At 42.1% G+C, this 23,900-nt stretch overlaps 1 protein-coding gene across 1 annotated transcript in view; it reads right to left on the bottom strand.

The window, feature by feature from the left end:
- LOC109871359 (uncharacterized) overlaps window positions 1–23,337 on the bottom strand; it is a 35,268-nt gene extending 11,931 nt beyond the window's left edge. The window contains exons 1-9 of the mRNA XM_031806030.1: window positions 23,065–23,337; window positions 22,579–22,688; window positions 20,439–20,559; window positions 17,819–17,976; window positions 17,443–17,591; window positions 17,149–17,308; window positions 16,937–17,064; window positions 15,733–16,632; window positions 10,232–10,259 (exon numbers count right to left, since the gene is read on the bottom strand). Coding sequence (XP_031661890.1) covers window positions 10,232–10,259; window positions 15,733–16,632; window positions 16,937–17,064; window positions 17,149–17,308; window positions 17,443–17,591; window positions 17,819–17,976; window positions 20,439–20,559; window positions 22,579–22,627 — 1,693 coding nt within the window. The 5' untranslated portion in view covers window positions 22,628–22,688; window positions 23,065–23,337. The remainder of the gene's footprint in view (window positions 1–10,231; window positions 10,260–15,732; window positions 16,633–16,936; window positions 17,065–17,148; window positions 17,309–17,442; window positions 17,592–17,818; window positions 17,977–20,438; window positions 20,560–22,578; window positions 22,689–23,064) is intronic.
- Window positions 23,338–23,900: the final 563 nt, after the last annotated feature.

The following is a 23,900-nucleotide window of genomic DNA, read 5'->3' as shown; positions in this document are numbered from 1 at the left end:
TCCGGGATTCTGGCCTTCGAGACTGCACAACGATGTCTACACTGTATTTCTGATCAATTTTATGTTATTTCAATGGACAAAAAATGTGCTTTTCTTTCAAAAACAAGGACATTTCGAAGTGACCCCAAACGCTACACGGTAGTGTATGTTCTTGGTGGCACTGCTGAGACATTAATGCACTCCAGACCGAAAGGTTGCAAGTTCAAATCCCGAGAGAATTTATGCACTCTTAGATTCCATCAGATTCACGATAGAAAACATCCGCATGACGGTGTCGGAGGTGGAACTGAGTTAGAGCTATCAAATCCACAAGCATCTATCGGAATAAAAAATACACCATGTTTTATTGTCATATACACCAGATCGGTTCAGTGAAATGTGTTGTTTTACAGCAGGTGTCAAACTCATTCCATGGAGGGCAGTGTCTGCAGCTTTGAATGATGAATTAAGGTCACTAATAAGTAAGAAACTACACCTCTGACACCGCCAAAACACCAGCTATGCGGGTGTCGGCTATTGCGTGTTTACACTTGATCTGATTTAATCTAGGACATAATGTCAAGTGTCCCTGAGCACTGTTACTTTTTCTTAAAACCACTTAAGGATACGCATTTTTTTTCCATTTTCGCCATAAATTACATACCCAAATCTAACTGCCTGTAGCTCAGGACCTGAAGCAAGGACATGCATATTATTGATACCATTTCAAAGGAAACACTTTGTAGTTTGTGGAAGTTTTAAACTAATGCAGGAGAATATAACACAATAGATCTGGTAAAAGATAATACAAAGAAAAACATTTGTACCATCATCTTTGAAATGCAAGAGAAAGGCCATAATGTATTATTCCAGCCCAGCTACAATTTAGATTTTGGCCACTGGTTGGCAGCAGTGTTTGTGCAAATTTTTAGACTGATCCAATGAACCATTCTATTTCTGTAAAAATGTTTGTATCAAGACTGCCCAAATGTGCCTAATTGGTTTATTAATACATTTTCAAGCTCATAACGGTGCTTTCTCCTCAAACAATAGCATTGTATTCTTTCACTGTAATAGATACTCAAATTTTGACAGTGCAGTTAGATTAACAAGAACGTAAGCTTTCTGACAATATCAGATATGTCTATGTCCTGGGAAATGTTATTGTTACTTACAACCTCATGCTAATCACATTAGCCTAGGTTAGCTCAACAGTCCGACGGGGGACCCACCGATCCTGTTTGTGCCATAGGCCATCAAAAGAAGGCTATCCTATAGGTTTAAATGCAATTGCAAGTGAGGCATGCCAAGTTACTTTGCAGGACAGGCCAAAAAGTACCCAAGCACATTGCATTTGACAGTAAATATATAGCAGAACACTAATACATACACTACCGGTCAAAAGTTTTAGAACACCTAGTGTTAGGGTTGCGTCAATTCGAATCTGGTATCAGGATAAATATGACATTGAGTCACCGATTGTATACTATGTATTTTTTATTAGCTAAGCAATAAGTGGTAAATGCAATTTTCATATATACGGGCTCTCTGTCCCACCTCGCAGGGCAAACAGAGAACTGACTTGTTCCTGACAAAGATATTATAAATATACTCTGACAGAGCTAGTTCCTGCGTCCGAGCCGGCCTGTCAGAGTAGAGACTGGGCGTGGTTTAGACTCACCCAGCCTATCGTTGATTGTTGGCGCAGAGGCTGGTCCCAGCCCCCTAAGCGCTTCAGCGGTCAGTCGTTGTAGCTGTGTAGAATATACAGTTATCAGGCACCTGGCTCCTGTTATCTAACAAAAGACGGTTTGTTCTCGCAACACTACGTTCTGAATGTGCCCCCCCACAGTTCCTGTCTTCATGTTATTCTGTATTTTTCCATCATGAGAAAGGCCCATGGCCCTGAAACTGTTAACAATGTTTCAAGTCAGCTATGTTGCATAACACATACACCCACACAAGCCAACAGCAAATAATATTCAATCACATATGATATGGTAACGGGCTATAGTGCATAACACAGAACCTCGGTTTTTCTTTTTTTCCCCTACATTGTAAAATAATAGTGAAGACATCTAAACTATGAAATAACACATAGAATCATGTAGTAACCAAAAAAGTGTTAAATCAAAATATATTTTATATTTGAGTTTCATCAAATAGCCACCCTTTGCCTTGATGACAGCTTTGCACACTCTTGGCATTCTCTCAACCAGCTTCACCTGGAATGCTTTCCCATCAGTCTTGAAGGAGTTCCCACATATGCTGAGCACTTGTTGGCTGCTGTCCCTTCACTCTGCGGTCAGACTCATCCCAAAACATCTCAATTTGGTTGAGGTCGGGTGATTGTGGAGGCCAGGTCATCTGATGCAGCACTCCATCACTCTCATTCTTGGTAAAATAGCCCTTACACAGCCTGGAGGTGTGTTGGGTCATTATCAATTGTTTTTCAACAGGACAGTCTCACTAAGCACAAACCAGATGGATGGCGTATCGCTGCAGAATGCTTTGGTAGCCATGCTGGTTAAGTGTGCCTGAAAAATCACAGACTGTGCTTTGCTGGTGACACTACCACACCATAACACCTCCTCCTCCATGCTTTACGGTGGGAAATACATATGCGGAGATCATCCGTTCACCCACATTGCATCTCACAAAGACACGGCGGTTGGATCCAAAAATCCCAAATTTGGACTCAGACCAAAGGACAAATTTCCAACGGTCTAAAGCACATTGCTCGTGTTTCTTGGCCCAAGAAAGTCTCTTCTTCTTATTGGTGCCCTTTAGTAGTGGTTTCTTTGCAGGAATTTGACCATGAAGGCCTGATTCACAGTCTCCTCTGAACAGTTGATGGTGAGATGCGTTTGTTACTTGAACTCTGTGAAGCATTTATTTGGGCTGCAATTCCTGAGGCTGGTAACTCTAATGAACTTATCCTCTGTAGCAGAGGTAACTCTGAGTCTTCCTTTCCTGTGGTGAGACTTGCTTCAGTTTAATCATAATGCTTGATGGTTTTTGCGACTGCACTTTCCGGATTGACTGACCTTGTCTTAAAGTAATGATGGCCTTTCTTTTCACTTTGCTTATTTGAGCTCTTCTTGCCATAACATGGACCCGGTCTTTTACAAAATATGGCTATTATCTGTATACCACCCCTACCTTGTCACAACACAACTGATTGGCTCAAATGCATTAAGAAGGAAAGAAATTCCACAAATTAACTTTAAGAAGGCACACCTGTTAATTAAAATGCATTGCAGGTGACTACCTCATGAAGCTGGTTGAAACAATGTGCAAAGCTGTCATCAAGGCAAAGGGTGGCTACTTTGAAGAATCTCAAATCTCAAATATATTTTTATTTGTTTAACACTTTTTTGGTTACTACACGATTCCAATTGTTATTTCATAGTTTTGATGTCTTCACTATTACTCTACAATGTAGAAAATAGTAATAAACAATAAAAAAAACTTGAATGAGTAGGTGTTCTAAAACTTTTGACAGGTAGTGTATATTACTGTAAAAATCTACTGTATAATGACTATAAAATGTACCACTAAATTAAACAGCAATGGCTAACAGTGTAGTTTCATGTTATCACATGTTGAAGCATATGTGAAATATGTGACATTTCACATCTGAAATCATGTGAAAGCGTGTTTTAGGAACATATGAAGTGTTTTGAAATGTCAAAGTGTTCCAAAAACACATTTTGACATATGAAAAGCCACATCATCACGTGACCGCTCCCCTCCTCCTCTTTCATCTGCTGTAATCCCTCTATGGTCCATGTAGTCTCTCTCTCTCTGAGAAAAGACTGAAGCTCAAGTCCTGTCCCAATGAACCACACATGGCTGGCTCTGGATGTTGACTGGTTTGTGAGGTCACAGATAGTTGACAGTTGTTTGATATGGACATTGAAAGGCAGTCAGGTCTAAGCAGAGATTCACGTTGTTGCTCTTACGTTATGAAGAGAGGACATTGAGGGCGGTTGGACACTGTCTCAGAGGTGGTCTTAAGCTCTGTGGACGGGACAGTGGGATAGGCCGGAGAGTGTTTTTGGATGGGGTAGGAGCACCTCGGTTTTAGAGAAAGAAGAGGAGGAAGAGGAGAGGGAGTTGAGAGAGGACAGATCGGCAGCGGCCCCTCTTGTCTCGTGCCCTCCTCCTCCACCACTATTTATCTTCCCCTCCGTCTCGATCACTGCCATCCATACTCTCTCCATCCTTTCCACTGCTTCCCGAAGGTGACGATGGTGGAACTAAATGCACTGAGGGAAACCGTTCCTCATCATAGGACACCGGAAGCAGGTTCTCCTGGTGTTGTATTTATCTCTGCAAAGAGTCAGACAGTGTTAATGTGTTTAAAATGAAATATGTTGATAAAAAAAACTGTCTTAAATCAAGAGACCGTTGCACCTCTGACACCATGTGTGAGCCTGTGACTAAGGTCACCTCATACAATCCCCCATAAGGGAAAACCCCTCAACACTAAACCATTGCTGTGGTCAACGCTTCACAATGGAACAAATCAAATAGCGAGCAGATTGGAAACAACCTAGGTTTTATTAGCAGCGTGTTAGCCTAGACTCCCCCTCCTCTACTTGACACATTTATGTTAATTCAGCAATGTGGTATAAGTCATGCCCACGCTATTAACGGTTCCTTGTACCTCGTCTTTGTGACAACATATGTACAGTAATAACAATCATGTTTCCATGGCACATGGTTTATGAACTGACACACAAAACAACACTGTATTCAAAACTTACGTTTTTCAATTTAAATGATTATACATAATTCTTGCAACCAATAGAATGTTATGTATATGGGGGATACAAACCATCTGTTTTTTTATGCATGATGGCTCACTGTTCGTTGTTGGCATATCCTGCCTATGTTTGCCCACTTTGCCAATGAAGTAATCATTCAAATAATTGGCAACATCAAATGGTTGTGATGAATAAGCCATCTGAGTCGATGAAAGTTGGAGATGAATTTATCTTTCTGCCCATAATTTAATTTAAAGTAATCCAATGTGTTTTCCCACTCCATCATTATTTATACAGTATCATTGATCTTGGCTTCATAATATTTTATTCTTCTGTCTGTTGAGTTTAGTCACATCATTTCTCAATTTGCAGTAAATCAGATGTGCAACCAAACGTATTAGCCACTCCTTTTTGCCCCATCTCTTTCAGCCACACAGCTTTTCAATTCCTCATCAATCCATGGAGCTTCAACAGTTCTAACAGTCAGTTTCTCAACAGGTGCCACGTTCATCAATAATTGGAAGAAGCCATTTCATAAATTCATCAAGTGCAGCGGCTGGATGCTCCTCATTAACCACATCAGACCAACTAATATTTGTAACATCATTCACATAAGAGTCACAACAAAATATTGTGTATGATCTCTTCTACACTATTTTAGGCCACCTTTTGAAACTTTGGTTTTCCTGGCTATAGCCTCTATATTGTGACCACTACATCAATGGATCTGGACAAAGCTTTCGAAACAAAGTGCTACAGAATTAGTAAAAAAATGTGATCAAAACATGTGGATTATCTTGATCCTGTAGTGCTTGTAAACACCCGTGGTAGGTTGATTAATAACCTGAACCAGATTCCATGCACTGGTTACAGTGAGAAGCTTCCTCTTGAGCAGACTGCTTGATGAAAGTCAGTCAATATTCAGGACCCCAAAGAAAGTAGAGCTCTCGGTTTACATCACATACAGTACCAAGTGTTTCAGACACATTATTTAGCTACTGACTGTTAGCACTTGGTGGCCTACAGCAACACCCCAAAATAATAGGCTTTAGATGAGGCAGGTGACCCTGCAACCACAGCACTTCAATAACACGTGACAGGAGATCTTCTCTAAGCGTTACAGGGATATGGCTCTGAATATATACAGCATAATCATTTCTATCTCTTCTATAGATGTTATAAACCTTGTATTGCTACTACTGTATCATCCAAGGAAATCATCTAAATTAGTCTCAAAAATAGCTAATATATGAACGTTATCTGATGTTAGCAAGTTATTGTTTTCATGAACCTTATAAAATATGGGCTATTTTCATCCCTTTCCTGGGTAGCTTCTCAGACAGACATAATATGGAAAATACCAAACAAAGCAAGAGAGAAAAAAACCATTCAGCAGTCCATTTAACCAGTTAACCACGTGCAACTGTGTGTGTCTGCTACAGGGTTGAAGCTACGAACCCATCCCTTACAGGCTCAAGCGCTCTAGTAGCTTTCATGAACGGAATGTTCTTTTCTCTTGTGGCACACAGCTTCCGGATAGTCCCTGTTGAGGAAGATGTACGTTCCTTTCAAGTTCAAGTTCAGCTACCTTGCCCTTTAACCTCATGAACTTCACTACTATCTGCCTGGGCCTGTCACCTGGGCCGGTTTTTCAATCCTGTGTGCGCGCTCCACCTCATTCTTCTTGTGGTCCAGCTTCAGTTTCTCAGAGATAATTTCCATCACTTCATCCAGATCTCATGCGGAGATTCTGCAATTCCATCCACAACAATGTTGTTCTGCCTTGAATGTCCCTTGAGATAATCTGATTTCTCAGTCATTGTTATCATGGATTCACATACAGAACTGATGTCCTTCCTCAGTGACTTAAAGACTGCTGCCATCTTACCGTTTTCCTGTTTAAACTCATTGAGCTGACCCTGGGATAACTACAAACTCTTCTTCAGGTCCTGGACCTCTTTGGTCAGGTTGTCCATTCTTTTATGAGTTGACTCGACCAGTATTTGGACACAACACTTGAAGCTATTTTCTCATTGTTGTAGCAACTGCTTGTAGAACTAGTTTTGTTTGTTTAAAAGTTCCTTCACCTGTGATGGAGAGACACCACTGTCCTCGATGGTACTCCCACAGGCGTTTCTCTTTGTCATATAGCAACGTTGGCTATGCTGTTGTTCCTCGCAATTCCAGACAGGGCAGGTCGCAGGGAAGATGGAAACAGCAACAAACGGCAAGGATCTATACAGTCACAAGCCCGGAACGATCCGCAGTCCCAGCCACTAGGGCTAACCACGTCACGGGCTGCCTTCAAGCCCTCAAGGAAACCCTGCTAGCTAGATAGGCACCTAACAGTGGCAGCAGTTGCTGCTGCTCCAGTTTCAACTTCCACCTGACTGTGCTGATGCTCCAGTTTCAACTGTTCTGCCTTATTATTATTCGACCATGCTGGTCATTTATGAACATTTGAACATGTTGGCCATGTTCTGTTATAATCTCCACCCGGCACAGCCAGAAGAGGACTGGCCACCCCACATAGCCTGGTTCCTCTCTAGGTTTCTTCCTAGGTTTTGGCCTTTCTGGGGAGTTTTTCCTAGCCACCGTGCTTCTACACCTGCATTGCTTGCTGTTTGGGGTTTTAGGCTGGGTTTCTGTACAGCACTTTGAGATATCAGCTGATGTACGAAGGGCTATATAAATAAATTTGATTTGATTTGAGCTAGGCTAGCTGCTACACCAAGCAGCTCATCAGACCCTTGATCAGCAGGATGCCTGGACAGATACTATAGCAGTGGTCCCAGCAACTGTTGCCAACTGCGTCGCAGGATCCAAACTCAAAAGGTAGCTCAGGGTTAAAGTTTGGGGAAGATAATTTTCACCATAAAAATGCACGTTTATAATAAAAGCATTACATGCATAATTGCATTTGCGGTCACTTTTGAGAAATAATGGTGTTTTCCCGCTAATGGAACATTCACGCTTATAACCTACTGCTGTGTGCGCATTGCTGCACTCAACATTTTAAGATAAACGTTCAGATCTGTTGTGTCAGCCTCATTGCAAACAAAAGGTTTTTTGATGCTATTGGTTGTTTTAATTTGGGATCTATCGCATCCCACAAATGACCCAGACTGTGTTTGGAATATTTATTTATTGCACAGAATGTCAACTTTGGTACTATGGGATATAGTAGATTGGCTAGTGCTTTTGCTGTTCGTTAGGCTTACTCATCTTGTTGGCTGACGAAAAGTAAACGTGGACAGTTCTTCCAATATCTTCAATATGCGCCTCGGAATTGGTTAAGGACACGCGCAGTTGCGTCCCCAATATGTCGATCTTCACTTGTAACCTGAGAAAGACCCGAAAGAAAGAAAGATCACGTGATGGAGAGCAATGTGAGTGAGATGAGGTGTGAGTGAGATGAGAGGTGCCCTCTGAGCGGGCAGTATTTAGGGAGAAGGGCTGCAAAAGGCGTTGCTTTTTTTTTTAGGGTGCATTATAGCCACACAAAGGGATGCCTATCAAGTGCTTCTCAAAGTGTGAATGAGAGACTGACGAAGTGTGTACAGTCTGCGCAAAACCCCCAAATCAGAGCTCATGCCTTTCAAGCAACTTTTTCAAATCATTAGTCTCATCATGCAGCCTTACAATGTATTAAACATATAGTCCAATGTTTGTAAAACAAATATAGTTACATTAATAACTCTAAATTAAGCATATTGGAGTACTTATTTCTTTGTTACCCGCTCAACACAGAATAGCCGCATGTGCGCACTTCCTCAAATGGTTTGGAGAAAATGTCCTTTATTTTATTCATCTTTTTTTATTGTATTTTTCATACTATAAAATAATAATCTTGTCTGCTAAATTAACTAGTGTAGCCCACACCCATATGGCATAGCCACATCAGGTCCTAAGGACAACTCTGTGTATGCTATTCTGTTCTTCTGAAATAGACCACATTTTCTTCATATCATGTTTCTTTACACCTGTCTAAAATAAACAATGGATTGACTGTGAAGGTGTAGGCTATATTACATGGATTTATTAGACTTTTTCAAATGAAGATGTTAAAGGTCTGCATCAGTGGCTTGTGTGGAAGCCAGGAGATGCTAAATGTGCTTATGTTAATTAACGGTCAATTACCGTGAGCCCGACAGATATTTGCTTGACAATCACCGACTGACGCAATTTTGTGACTGCAGCAGCCCTTGTCATGAACAGTGCTTGTGCCCATAGAAATGCTGGAAGGGGGGGCCCTGAGTGAAAAAGTTTGGGAACCCCTGCATTAGAGAGACAAAGAAGAGGGGTTTGTTTTAAAGGTGCAATATGCAGGAATCACTTTGCCATTTCTGGTTGCCAAAATTTGAAAGATCGCCTTTTTTCAGTTAATGTGATAAAACAAAACAGTCAGTGTAAACCGCTGTGAAATATATTTTCCATAACATAAGTTGTATTTTCAGCTGTTTAAAACTGGTGTACAAAACCAAACGTTTTTAATAATAAGACGCAAAAACTAAACTTAAGAACGGGAACCATAGACATAGCGCACATTGAACCGATCTACTGCTTCTTAGACTTGCTTTCAATGAGAATGACAGATCTGTAACTCACATTTCTATATGAATGTTTTCAGGTCAGCCAAAAAAAAAATATCTTTGTAGCTACAGCTTTAACCAAACAAGAGAGAGAAGCAGATGGCGGGGGATGCAGCTGTCTGTTAAACACTCTGCCCTTTCTGTCTTTGTGACCACAGCACAACCACAGGCACATGTATCACAGTGGTGGTGTGTGTGTGACACAACAGAGGGGAGGCATATGCGACACCTGCAGCTCTTTCCTGTGTTATGTCTCCACTGTGAGCCTCACGTTAACATTTTACCAAGGCCTAAGCTAAGGTTTATGATGTGACTTAATGCTATGAGTTACCCAACACTTTTCAGACAGTGTTACTTTGTCCCAAATCCCTGCTGATTTAGTAACCTGCTATCTAGGGAGTTTTGCCTAGCCACTGCGCTTCTGCATCAGCATGTCTTGCTCTTTGGGGGTTTTAGGCGAGGTATCTGTAAAGCACTTTGTGACAACTGCGGATGTAAAAAGTGCTTTAGAAAATACATTTGATTGATTGAAGCCAGGGCTAGAATATCTGTATCAGTCTATAGCTTAACAGTATTTCTGGAAGAGGTCGTTTCAGACAGATGAATCCAGTGTGAACCAGTATGGTTGTACAGAGCTCAGACAGAATCACAAGAAGACACAAAACCACTGAGACCTCGGTCTGTGAAGAGAGATAGAGAGTCAGGGCACAAAGACCACTAACATGGATTCATGTGTGTACACCCATGCGCGCACACACACACACGTGCCTGCGGTGTACTTAGAAGTAGTGAAGCTACAGTGGGGTTGGCTGTAGGAGTTCCTGCTGCGTCTCTCTGGGCCGCCTAAGATCCTTACGGAGACACAGTACTCTCTGCTGGGAGTCTTACCTTTCAGAGACACCTTGTCCACAAAGTACTGGACACAACACATACCATCAAAACCATGCCAGGTTTTTTCTGCATAGAAAAGTAGCGGGCGGGCAAAACCGTAAAATAAATTTAAAAAATATATATTTTGTAAATATTTTTCAGGATGGAAAAACGTAGGATGGAATATGTATATATCTTTATTACAATCGCAAAAATAAGTCAGGGACAATCTAAAATTTAAAAAGTATGCATTCAGGAATATTTGTGTTATTGCATGAGACCCCCATTGATTTTATTATAATGTTTGATACATTCAGATACAGTAGCATACGCCATGGCCCTATGTGTAGAACTGCAGGAAATGTGCTTTAAAACTGCTAAATGTTCTCTTAGCCTCGTGGCAAAACATGTAGAATTGCAGCAAATTAGCTTTAAAACAGCTAAATTGTATCACTGTGACCAACAGCTAGGCCTCTACATTTTTTAAATCAGCATCCACATTATTGGCCATGCCAACCACCTAAGTCCCATTTTGATCCAGAAAAATCCCTGCATGAATCATGCTTGAATGCACTGAAGAGACATTTAGCAATGAAAAAAAACATTTAATGCATTAATAAGCACATCTGATGATTTAGTGAGTGCTTTATAATGAGTTTGAATGTGTCACTCAATTTCAAATTGACCCATATGGGACAGGTTTTGGGTCTTCAAAGGTTTGGACCATCATAAAGAAGTTTAAGTGTACGTATCATGCTCTTCCTGTCCTTACTGTTGCGCCATCCTTGTTGCGGTTTGCGTCTGATGTGGAGTTTGTAGCTGAACCTGTCGTAGACATCTCGTTGGCCAGCCACATGTGGCCTCAGGTCCACACAGAGTGCTGTCACAGGCTCTCACTCACCAAGGGTAGATCCAGGTGGGCTACAGGAAACACCGAGGACAAACGAGCTTAGTGACTGCTGTGCAACCAGGCTTTTATTTTTTTAAAGGCCCACTGAGGTTGGCATATTACTGCGAAATTGCCAAAATCACAATAATGCCACTTTAGTGTTAAACCCGTTTGAAAAGACCGGCTGAAATTTTAGCCTGTTTTGGTAGGATGTAGTTTTGGCCTGACTGGTGACATCACCAGGCGGTAAATTAGTTAATAGAACAGTAAGAAAGCATTCCAAACCTCTGCCAATAACAGCTGGTTTCCCGTTTCCCCTCAGAACACTCCCAGACAGTCTTTAAAAAATGATCTGGAAGCTTTTTGTTTCTTGTTGACCATTTTAATTGAAAACAATCACTATAAAAGGTACTTAATCGTTACTCAGAAATGATTTGATAGCAAGATAAAAACGACTGTATTGGACTTTTAAAGGTTGAGTAAGTAAGAATTTTGTCCACAAACGTACCGACATTTATATGATATGTAAATAGTTTATGATTAGTAAACGCCATAGTGTAGTTATTTTGTTGGATACTTCTCCCTATTAGCTGAAAGCATATAATTTTTAGAGCCATTTTTTGCTATCAGGCTAGCTGTTGGGTCCGAAACAGATTCCTAAATCATGGTCATTTGTTGTGCAATGTAGACTCCTCCCTCCGAGGCACGCGTTGCTAGGCAACACTCCTTGCTGGGGCAGGCCTGCTTCCTCTGTGGATAAAGCCAGTGTGAGAAACGTGCTAACAAACATTTCTGCAATGAAACTAAATAAATACTGCACTCTGACCCAGAACATATTTGCTAGATTCATTATAGTGTTGTTAGACAAAGCAAGGAAAGTGAACTTCAATACCGATGTAGCCTAGTTTTATTGGAATTTGTAACTGTTGTTTGTAAGAAATTAATATGCTAGGTTCTGACATGACTCACTGCATCTTGAAAGTCTCTCCAAAGGGACCAGATGTTTTTAAAATGGAGAACGTATAGGTGCAAGCTCTGTTAGTGCTACTGAACACAACTCCAAAGTATTTGAACTTTAACCCTGAGGAAATGCTGATACTCATTGTCGTTGATGAGTTTAAAGCCATCTTGGTGGGTCGGGCGTGAGATGTGTTTCCCCAACACAGCGAACACCTGGCTGTGGTAGGTGGGGTTTCAGGCAGAGAAACTCTTTGGTCAGGCTACACACCAGAGGGGACTGCACATGCTCACAATCAGCCACCTCTTCCCAAGTATGTCCGACCCTTCCCCTTCTGTACAGGAGGGACAAAACATAGGAACTAAGAGAGAGAGAAAGAGGGAAGAGCAGTTGAAGACTAGCTGAAGTGTTTTGAACTTCAGTTACCTTTAATCTGCTTACTTGTTGGCTAAATATTACAGTAGTAACTATGGGTATGTATCATTGCCCTTAAATGCAGGAAGACACTCCCAGTCCTGTTCTGACAAGTCTCTCTTCATCTACGTGGTGTAATTACAGCAATGAATCTCCCAAAGAGTAAACACCTCAAGGGAAGGCCATTTTTGCTTGTTGATTTAGATATTTAGGGATTAGGGAGTGAGAGAGATACTCATACAGATCACAGAATAACACTCACACCCACAAGCAAACACATACCTGTCAGAGCAACCCGTCACGAGGTAGTACACACCCCTGGATACCACGTCAGGATATGGACAAAATGGCTGGAGGAGAGAGAGTCACATTGACTGGAGCAGGCAGTTCACACATTGCTGAGAGACATAATTATATTAGTATATTTCAACTCAGAAATAAGGTAATGGCTAAAATGAAGCAGCAGGCCTTGTGGAAAATACAGTGCATTCGGACCCCTTGACTTTTCCCACAAGGCCTACTGCTTCATTGTAGTCATTAACGTATTTCTGAGGTAAAATATGCAAATATAAAATTATGTCTCTCTCAGCAATGTGTGAACTGCCTGCTCCAGTCAATGTGACTCTTTTAGTATTTTTCTAAAATTGATAAAATTGTTGTTTCTCAATCTACACACAATATCCCAAAATAAAAAAGCAAAAACAGGTAGATTTTTTTGCAAGGTATTAAAATAAAAAAACATTACATTTGCATAAGTATTCAGACCCTTTACTCAGTACTTTGTTGAAGCACCTTTGGCAGCAATTACCTCAAGTCTTCTTGGGTATGACGCTACAAGCTTGGCACACCTTTATTTGGGGAGTTTCTCCCATTCTTCTCTGCTGATCCTCTCAAGCTCTGTCAGGTTGGATGGGGAGCATTGCTGCACTGCTATGTTCAGAGACTTGTCCAAAAGTCATATTTAAGAAGGAAGGATGGAGGCCACTGTGTTCTTGGGGACCTTGCAGAAATATTTTAGCACACTTGCCCAAATCTGTGCCTTGACACAATCCTGTCTCGGAACTCTACGGACAATTCCTTTGACCCCATTGCTTGGTTTTTGCTCTGACATGCTCTGTCAACTGTTGGATCTTATATAGACAGGTGTGTGCCTTTCCAAATCATGTCCAATCACTTGAATTTACCACAGGTGGACTCCAATCAAGGCTGATCAATGGAAACAGGATGCACCTGGCCTCAATTTCGAGTCTCATAGCAAAGGGTCTGAATACATATGGGCCTAATGAATTTATTTAAATTGACAGATTTTTCTTCTATGAATTGTAACGTAGTAAAATCTTTGAAATTGTTGCATGTTGCATTTATATTCTTGTTCTGTGTACATGTGAAGTGGGTAAAACAGTATGTAAATATTATTTAAGTGATTATGTACATAGTGCAGCAGTCTCTAAGCTGCAGGGTTGAGTACCAGGTGTTGCCGGCTAGTAACAGTGACTAAAGTTCAGAGAATGGTACTGGGCGGAGGCCGTCTATTGGTGACTATTTAACAGTCTGATGGCTTGGAGAAAGGTGTTTTTCAGTCTCTCGTTCGCAGCTTTAATGCACCTGTACTGTCTCCGCCTTCTAGATGGTAGTGGGGTGAACAGGCCGTAGCTTGGAGGAATGAGGTCCTTGACTATCTTCTTGGTCTTCCTGTGACACCAGGTGCTGTAGATGTCCTGGAGAGCAGGCACATATACAGTATAGTTACAGTTCATGAGTGTGTGATATGTGGGTTGTTTTATTTTGACATTACAAAGAAAATATTTTAAAATTAGTGGATTCGGCTCTCTTAGCCAAACCCATTGCTAACAGGCATATAAAATTGAGCACACAGCCATGCACTCTCCATAGACAAACATTGTCAGTAGAATGGCCTTACTGAAGAGCTCAGTGACTTTCAATGTGGCACCGTCATAGGATGCCACCTTTCCAACAAGTCAGTTCGTCAAATTTCTGCCCTGCTAGAGCTGCCCCGGGCAACTGTAAGTGCTGTTATTGTGAAGTGCAAACATCTAGGAACAACAACAGCTCAGCCGCAAAGTGGTAGGCCACACAAGCTCACTGAACGCTGAGTGCTGAAGTGTGTAAAAATGGCCTTTCCTCAGTTGCAACACTCACTACAGAGTTCCAAACTGCCTCTGGAAGCAACGATGAAGTGGGTTTCCATTGCCGAGTAGCTGCACACAAGCCTAAGATCACCATGTACAATGCCAAGCGTTGACTGGAGTGGTGCAAAGCTCGCTGTCATTGGACTCTGGAGCAGTGGAAACGCCTTCTCTGGAGTGATGAATCACGCTTCACCATCTGGAATTCCGACTAACGAATCTGGGTTCGGAGGATGCCAGGAGAACGCTACCTGCCCAATACATAGTGTAAACTGTAAAGTTTAGTGGAGGAGGAATAATGGTCTGTGGCTGTTTTTAATGGTTCGGGATAGGCCCCTTAGTTCCAGTGAGGGAATATCTTAACGCCATAGCATACAATGACATTCTAGATGATTCTGTGCTTCCAAATTTGTGGCAACAGTTTGGTGAAGGCCCTTTTCTTTTCAGCATGACAATATCCCCGTGCACAAAACGAGGTCCATTCAGAAATCGTTTGTCGAGATTGGTGTGGATGAATTTGACTGGCCTGCACAGAACCCCTGACCTCAACCCAATTGAACACCTTTTGGAGGAATTGGAATGCCGACTGCGAGCCGGACCTAATCACCAAACATCAGTGCCTGACCTCACTAAGTCCTCGCAGCAATGTTTGAATAACTAGTGGAAAGCCTTCCCAGAAGAGTGGAGGCTGTTATAGCAGCAAAGGGGGGGACCAACTCCATATTAATGCACATGATTTTGGAATGAGATGTTCGACAAGCAGGTGTCCACATACTTTTGGTCTTGTAGTGTATACAATCATTGGGGAAGAGTCAATAGCGCATTGATGCCAAATTATGTCGGTTAAGATGGCGTAACAATTTGATCTGAGCTCTTATTCTTCTCTCGTGAAATTGCACTTACATTACAATAAATAAAACCGACATACAAAAACAAGTGCATGGCATTTTATGGAAATTATTATTTTACATACACATTCACATCCTCAACAGAAGGCAATAATTGGGAAGGAATGTAGGCCTATGTGAGACAGGATATCCAACCAAGTGGAATATCTGTGCAGTTATCAGCAAAGGAACACTATTACACAGAGCCACACACACAATAATCAATGTCCCATGTACCCTGAGAAGTCTTCCTCTTCCTCTTCTGTCTCATTGTCAGCCTGCACAGTGCCTGTGTGCGTTACAAGGTAGCCAGAGAGTGTCTCTGTGCTGCTGTCAGCATGTCTATTTGAATATTCAGAGTATATCCATGTGCAGACGGTCTTTGGCAGTGTCAGTACTAGGCCTGTATCCTCCTGTATCTCACTCTGAGATCTCATGCTGCCCGGTCGTAAGTTCCTCTGTAAGGAGTCGATGGGAAGTTGAGGCTTCTGCTCCTGTTTCAAAAATTCTAACAGAAAGTCTGTCTCCTCTTCACACTCGCCCTCCTCTTCCCTCTTTAATGCCCCCAGAGTCACAGAGAACAGATTGACATTACCAGAGGTCTCCTTCTCCTCCACCTCTCTTTCTTTCTCCTCCTCCTCCTCCTCCTCTCCACCCAACCCTCCAAGTCCCAAAGGTCTGGGTCGGTCTCCGTCAAAGCTGGAAATGACCCTCGCCTGTTCACCTGTGACCTCTCCCTGAGCCTGACATCCTAGCACCATCACACCCACAGGGGCTTCCCTTTCCTCCTCAGCAGCAGCTACCTCAGAACTCAATCCCATAGAATGCCCTGCTGTGTCAAGGAGGGCTACGTTGGCCCCTGATGCATCCTGGGACTGTGTGGTGCTGGAGCTGCTGTCAGAGGAGAGCCCCGCAGCGCGGTCCATGTAGCCGTTGTTTCCCCCCTCTTCCTCTTCATCCTCCTCCTCCTCCTCCTCCTCCTCCTCCGCTTGGTTAGAGTTCTCTCTGTCATGGTGTGTTTTTGATCTGCGGGCCTTCCCTTGTTCCTCTGTCGCAGAAGATATAGAGACCAAGTCAGGGATCGTCTGCTCTGGGATGAGGAAGTGGCCCTCCACCAGGGCAGTCTGCATGGGGGGAGGAGAGAGAGGCTGTGTTAAACACAGAAAGGTACAGTGACGTCAATTCCTGAATCTTATGGCTATAGATGTTTTGTGTACACCCCTTTATGTGGACTACATGGGTGACAGAGTTCCTCTTACAGTATTTTCCTACAGGAATTGGCATTGGCTTTGTATTTGCATTGGCTTTGCATTTCTTAAGATCCACAAATTCACATCCTAGATCCACAGATCCACAGATCAACATTGAAACAATGACAAAGAGTGAGATTGTGAGGTGTAGTTAGTTACAGATGTAGCCATTTCTCACCAGTCCTCTGGGTTGGTGAGTCTTCAGCTTGCACAGGAACCCCGTGTAGAACAGGCCAAACGTGAGAACCATCAGACCTACCCCACTCACAATGAGGACAACAGACACTCCAGCTACAACAGCAGGGACTGAGAGAGAGAGAGAATCATGATCAAATTGGGGCTCTGTGCAATTGGGATGAAACATTGACTTAAACTATAGACAATATTCACCTCTGTTGGGCTCCAGAATGCTGGTGTAAGCACATTTCCACCCAGAGGACCGTGTGTTGAGGTTGGTGATGATCCTTGTGTAGACCCTCACACAGTACACCATACCCACCTCCAAGTTCTCCAGCATGTAAGCTAAATGAGTTGTTTGGGTCATTTGGGGCTGGAAATGAACATGAATGAAGAGTAATAATTCACAATGAAACGGTCCTCTATAGTTCACATCATAAAAAAAAGAGTACAATTTGATACTGCAATGAAGACAAGGAAAGAATAGGCCTAGTTGTTTTTTTTTACCTTTGTCTCTCCTGCTCTCTTCCAGTAGATGTCAAAAGATAATGATTTCCCATAGACCTTTTTAATAGTTTCTATCTCAAGCAGTGTGATGTTGATTTCCAGGCAGTTGCCACATCCATCCAAAGACAATATTGGAGAGCCAATAACAGCTAAGTAAGATATAATAGTACTGTAGCATCATTTCACACACAGATTAAACAATTACAAAAACATTACATCAGACACGTTCACACACAAATACATGCCTAGATTGTGTAATTTAATGTCGACCTGGATAATGTAAATAATTGCACTCACACAAACACCTATTCGAAATCTCTAGCAAAGAAAAATCTTAACATTCCTACTGGCAAGACAAAATGGAGAGCAGACATACTCTGTGTGAAGGGGGTGAAGGTGGTCTCGACCACGGGCGACTCTGAGAGGTTGTGGAAGGCCGAAACACAGAATGTATACTCTTCTTTGGGGAACTTTAGATCCAGCCTATGACTTGTCACATTGGTTTGATGTGGAACTTGCGGCCTGTGGTTTCTTCTGTTGAGACAGAAACAAGGAGGGTAATTTGTGTGTGGTGCCAAATATGAGCAAATAAAACAAAGAGCAGGCGAGTTGAATAACTTCATTAACAAAAAGTATGTTTGGTTCAATTCCAAATGATTCAAAAGTTTAATTTGTGTGGTCTTCAAACCTCAACAATATCTCATTCGCAGTGTTGTGAGACAGAATTGTATACCCATATCACTCAGTATTTTCCCTGTTCCATAATGAGTATTTACAGTGGGGCAAAAAAGTATTTAGTCAGCCACCAATTGTGCAAGTTCTCCCACTTAAAAAGATGAGAGAGGCCTATAATGTTCATCATAGGTACACTTCAACTATAACAGACCCAATGAGAAAAAAAATAATCATTAGAATCAATCAGAAAATCATTGTAGGATTTTTTAAATGAATTTATTTGCAAATTATGTTGGAAAATAAGTATTTGGTCAATAACAACATTTTATCTCAATACTTTGTTATATACCCTTTGTTGGCAATGACAGAGGGCAAACATTTACTGTAAGTCTTCACAAGGTTCACACACTCTAGAGCAGTGATGTTTTGGGGCTGTTGCTGGGCACACACGGACTTTCAACTCCCTCCAAAGATTTTCTATGGGGTTGAGATCTGGAGACTGGCTAGGCTAGGTTTTCACTCAATATCTCACGATACATGGCCCCATTCATTCTTTCCTTTACACGGATCAGTCGTCCTGGTCCCTTTGCAGAAAAACAGCCCCAAAGCATGATGTTTCCACCCCCATGCTTCACAGTAGGTATGGTATTAGTTGGATGCAACTCAGCATTCTTTGTCCTCCAAACACGACGAGTTTTTACCAAAAAGTTATATTTTGGTTTCATCTGACCATATGACATTCTTCCAATCTTCTTCTGAATCATCCAAATGCTCTCTAGCAAACTTCAGACGGGCCTGGACATGTACTGGCTGAAGCAGGGGGACACGTCTGGCACTGCAGGATTTGAGTCCCTGGCGGCGTAGTGTGTTACTGATGGTAGTCTTTGTTACTTTGGTCCCAGCTCTCTGCAGGTCATTCACTAGGTCCCCCCGTGTGGTTCTGGGATTTTTGCTCACCGTTCTTGTGATCATTTTGACCCCATGGGGTGAGATCATGCGTGGAGCCCCAGATCGAGGGAGATTATCAGTGGTCTTGTATGTCTTCCATTTCCTAATAATTGCTCCCACAGTTGATTTCTTCAAACCAAGCTGCTCACCTATTGCAGATTCAGCCTTCCCAGCCTGGTGCAGGTCTACAATTTTGTTTCTGGTGTCCTTTGACAGCTCTTTGGTCTTGGCCATAGTGGAGTTTGGAGTGTGACTGTTAAAGGTTGTCGACAGGTGTCTTTTATACTGATAACAAGTTCAAACAGGTGCCATTAATACAGGTAACGAGTGGAGGACAGAGGAGCCTCTTAAAGAAGAAGTTACAGGTCTGTGAGAGCCAGAAATCTTGCTTGTTTGTAGGTGACCAAATACTTATTTTCCACCATAATTTGCAAATAAATTCATTAAAAATCCTACAATGTGATTTTCTGGATTCTTTTTCTCATTTTGTCTGTCATAGTTGAAGTGTACCTATGATGAAAATTATAGGCCTCTCTCATCTTTTTAAGTGGGAGAACTTGCACAATTGGTGGCTGACTAAATATTTTTTTGCCCCACTGTATCTGTAGTTCAAACAAAACAAAGCTGTGTTTTCAGTAAGCTCATCTGTATGACTTGTTGCATCCTCACCAGACCCCCAGCAGAAGAGAAAGTGGTTGATTATATTGAATTTCCTTGAAATTCACAGCCTTTTTAAAGTGGAAACACCTGCATAACAGTCTCTAGAGCAGATACTATGAGGGTGGAAACAACGACCACGATGACACAAAGCTGTATCTACGGTCAAGTGAAAGCAATACTTGAGAAAAAAACCACTTCACACTGCAGTCAAATCTTCCAGCCACAACACACTTGGTAAGACAGGCAAATTATGCTGAATAGGCGAATGTTGGTTAAAGGTAAAGGTTATAGCTTATGTCCAAAACAAACACTTTTCTCCACAAGTGAAACCCAAAATGATCTGACTGAAGTTTGAACTTTCCAATGACTGTCACTCTGAAAAGCAATGATTTACTACTGTAATTATAGTGTTATTACATCTAACCTCTGAGACAATCCACAACCCAGTCATATCAAGTGTGTCATGGGAATCCGATCAACATCATTTGTCTAAAGTCCAATAACGTAACCACAATGCAGTAGTAGAATTATCCAACAAGATTAACACAGACAAAATCATGACGATAGGTGACACTATACTCCGTTTTAATTCAAAGTAACTGTCCAGTGTTTCCACCACTGCTAAATGCATATAGGCAAAAGCACTGGGTTTGGGCGTACCTCAACAACAGAATGGTGTGGGAATAAACCGTCATTAAAAATATTGTGACAACCTGCGGATGATCTTGTACACGGTCCCAGGAGGTGTGCCTGGACCGGCGCTCCATCGTAGAACATGGTGGAAGTTGAGGGACTCTATGGAAACATTGACTGGAGCAGGGAGGGAGCACAGGGCTGAAAGGAAGAAGGTAATACAGTGAGAGCCATTACCATCATACTCATAAAGATAACATACAGTATATGGTACCACTATACTGCCCACAGACACAGACTGTTTGTGGGTGGGTATATATATGTGAGAGCAAATGTTCACAGTGTCTTATCAGAGGCCAGGTAGGCAGGTGCAGTAAATACATAACTTGCTGATGGTATCTGGCAGTAAAACTGGAATGCTATATTGAACCGGTTTTCTTTTTGTTATTATTTTTTACCCCTTTTTCTCCCCAATTTCGTGATATCCAATTGGTAGTTACAATCTTGTCCCAACGCTGCAACTCCCGTACGGACTCGGCAGATCGAAGGTCGAGAGCCATGCGTCCTCCGAAACACGACCCTGCCAAGCCGCACTGCTTCTTGACACACTGCTTGTTTAACCCGGAAGCCAGCTGCACCAATGTGTCAGAGGAAACACAGTACAACTGGCGACCGTGTCAGTGTGCATGCGCCCGGCGCACCACAGGACTTGCTGGGACAAGGACATGCCGGCCAAACCCTTCCCTAACCCGGGCGCCGCTGGGCCAATTGTGCACCGCCTCGCGGCCAGCTGCGACACAGCCCGGGATCGAACCCGGATCTGTAGTGACGCCTCAAACACTGCAGTGCCTTACACGGAACACAAACCAGCTGCGTGCGTGCGCCATCGCGCATAAATGTATTTTGTCCCCCTACACCAAACGCGATCCTGACACGCAGGTTGAATTATCAAAAACTCTGAACCAATGACATTAATTTGGGGAAAGGCAGAAAAGCATTAGCTTGCAGCTAGCTAATTTGTCCTGGGATATAAACATTAGGTTGTTATTTTACCTGAAATGCACAAGGTCCTCAACTCCGACAATTAATCCACACATAAAAACAGTCAACCGAATCGTTTCTAGTCATCGCTCCTCCTTCCAGGATTTTTCATGTTTAACTTATATGGTGATTGGCATCTAAACTTTCATAGTATTACCACAACAAACAGCAACAGTTCGTCTTTCAATCACCCATGTGGGTATAACCAATGAGGAGATGGCACGTGGGTACCTGCTTCTATTAACCAATGAGGAGATGGGAGAGGCAGGACTTGCAGCGCGATCTGCGTCAGAAATAGGAATGACTTCTATTTTAGCCCTTGGCAATGCAGATGCTCATTGACGTGTGAGACCAGTGTGGGTGCAATAATTGAATAATATAGATTCCTACATTTATTTTTCAACGCTTGCGCAGGTGACACGAGCGTTGTAGTCAGGGTATTAGACCACTGCGCCACTAAAATATTTTATTTTCCAGTTCAGTACAAAAACAGCTGCCAGAAATATAAGGTGGAATATTTAAGCTATAAGGCCCGAGGGGGTGTGGTATATGGCCAATATTCCATGGCTAAGGGCTGCTCTTAGGCACGACGCAACGCCTGGATACAGCCCTTAGCCATGGTATATTGTCCATATATCACAAACCCCTGAGGTGCCTTATTGCTATTATAAACTATTACAACAACGTAATTAGAGCAGTAAAAATTAAAATGTAAAAATGTTTTGTCATACTCGTGGTATATGGTCTGATATGCCATGGCTGTCAGCCAATCAGCATTCAGGGATCGAACCACCCAGATCATAATGCTTATTATAAACTGGGTGGTTTGAGTTCTGAATGCTGATTGGCTGAAAGCCATGGTATATCAGACCGTATACCATGGGTATGATAAAACATTTATTTTTACTGCTCTAATTACGTTGGCAACCAGTTCATAATAGCAATAATGCACCTCAGGGGTTTGTGATATATGAACAATATACCATGGCTAAGGACTGTATCTAGGCACTCTGTGTTGCGTCGTGCTTAAGAACAGCCCTTAGCCGTGGTATTTTGGCCTCCCTCATGCCTTATTGTTTAAATAACAACACACACTACAACGACATATATGATAGTGACAAAAACAGTACAGTCAGATGTTGAACCTGTTCTTAACAATGATTGGTGTTGGTAACTTACCATAGCCACACTGCACCATCAAATAAATAGTCAGAAGGAAATGTTTCATATCTTCTTATTTTTTAAACATCACATAGCCTAAGTCTTCTAACTGATGGTTGGTTATTGACCTGAAAAACAAACAAAAAAGATCGAATACAGAAAATAAACGTGTCCTGCTCACACAATAGGAAAGGTTGACACTACGATTCGATCCTGTACATAACTATTGTGAGGTTTGTATCCTATCAAACATGAAGATCAGGTTGCATGTTGCAAAATTGAGACAGGAGAACAACACTTTACATCTAGGCTACTATTATTTATGTATTTGGTGTCTATAAGCCTTCTACAAGTCTTGAAATTATTGAACACAACAAACTATTTTTAGGATATTAAAAAACAGACCTGTAGTAATGAAAAGCCACAGTGTTTCTATAATAAAATGATACATGCTACACTGTTTCTTGATCTGAACCAAATGCGGACGTTAATAAATAATTGTACCTCAAGACCTTGCGTTCCTTGAGGAATTCCATTCAAATGAAAGTGATGTTTACCTGTTCGTAAAAGCAGAAGCGAAAATATACATGTGAAAACCTAGATATAGATAGACGGTCTGAAGGAACCAACACTCGCAACAAAAAAAAAAGAGTCAAGCAATCCGCGCTTCAGGATGTACAGTCCAAAAACACACCCTATCCCCTCAGCCCTCAAATCAAGTGGACACTTGACGACTGACGAGTATACACCTGCAGGGCAAGTGAGGAAGGAATTATTTTTAAATGGCCCAACCTTGACCGGAAATTCGACACTCGTTCATCCCGCGATATTTGTGTTTTCAGCCACCGGTAACTTGTGGGTGCTTTATATACGCTACAGTCAATTATGAGTGCATGTTTGGACCGTACACCCCGGATTTGTGCGCGAATACACAACACTTTACGGTATCACCTGTTTTCTGGCAGGGAAATTAAACTCTCATCCGCAGAAACAGGCCAAAGCACCGAGTTTCTAAACCTAGAGGCGCCCCCGGATATAATTTTGAGCTGATGGGAAACTCCATTGGCATCGTATTAACGCCAATTGTGTGCTTCGCCCATGTGTCGTTAATGGGCCGCACGATGCATCCTGGCCGATTCTGGGACAAGGAGAGATGAGCTGTCCTTCAAGGAGTCAATTGAGTACCACAGTATGAGTCATAAGACACAATAAACTAGCGGTAAAACCCGGACATGGTTCCAATAGTTTTTCCACCATTCATTTTTCAATAGGGATTTTAGAACTACTTCATATAAGGTCTGTATTTTCTGTATTTTGTGTAGGTATACCCCGGAAAGACT

This window comes from Oncorhynchus kisutch, linkage group LG26 (assembly GCF_002021735.2).
Source record: "Oncorhynchus kisutch isolate 150728-3 linkage group LG26, Okis_V2, whole genome shotgun sequence".
In the NCBI taxonomy this organism is placed as follows: domain Eukaryota; kingdom Metazoa; phylum Chordata; class Actinopteri; order Salmoniformes; family Salmonidae; genus Oncorhynchus; species Oncorhynchus kisutch.
The sequence above is the reverse complement of the archived record's forward strand: the minus strand, read 5'-3'. Positions and strand labels throughout refer to the sequence as shown.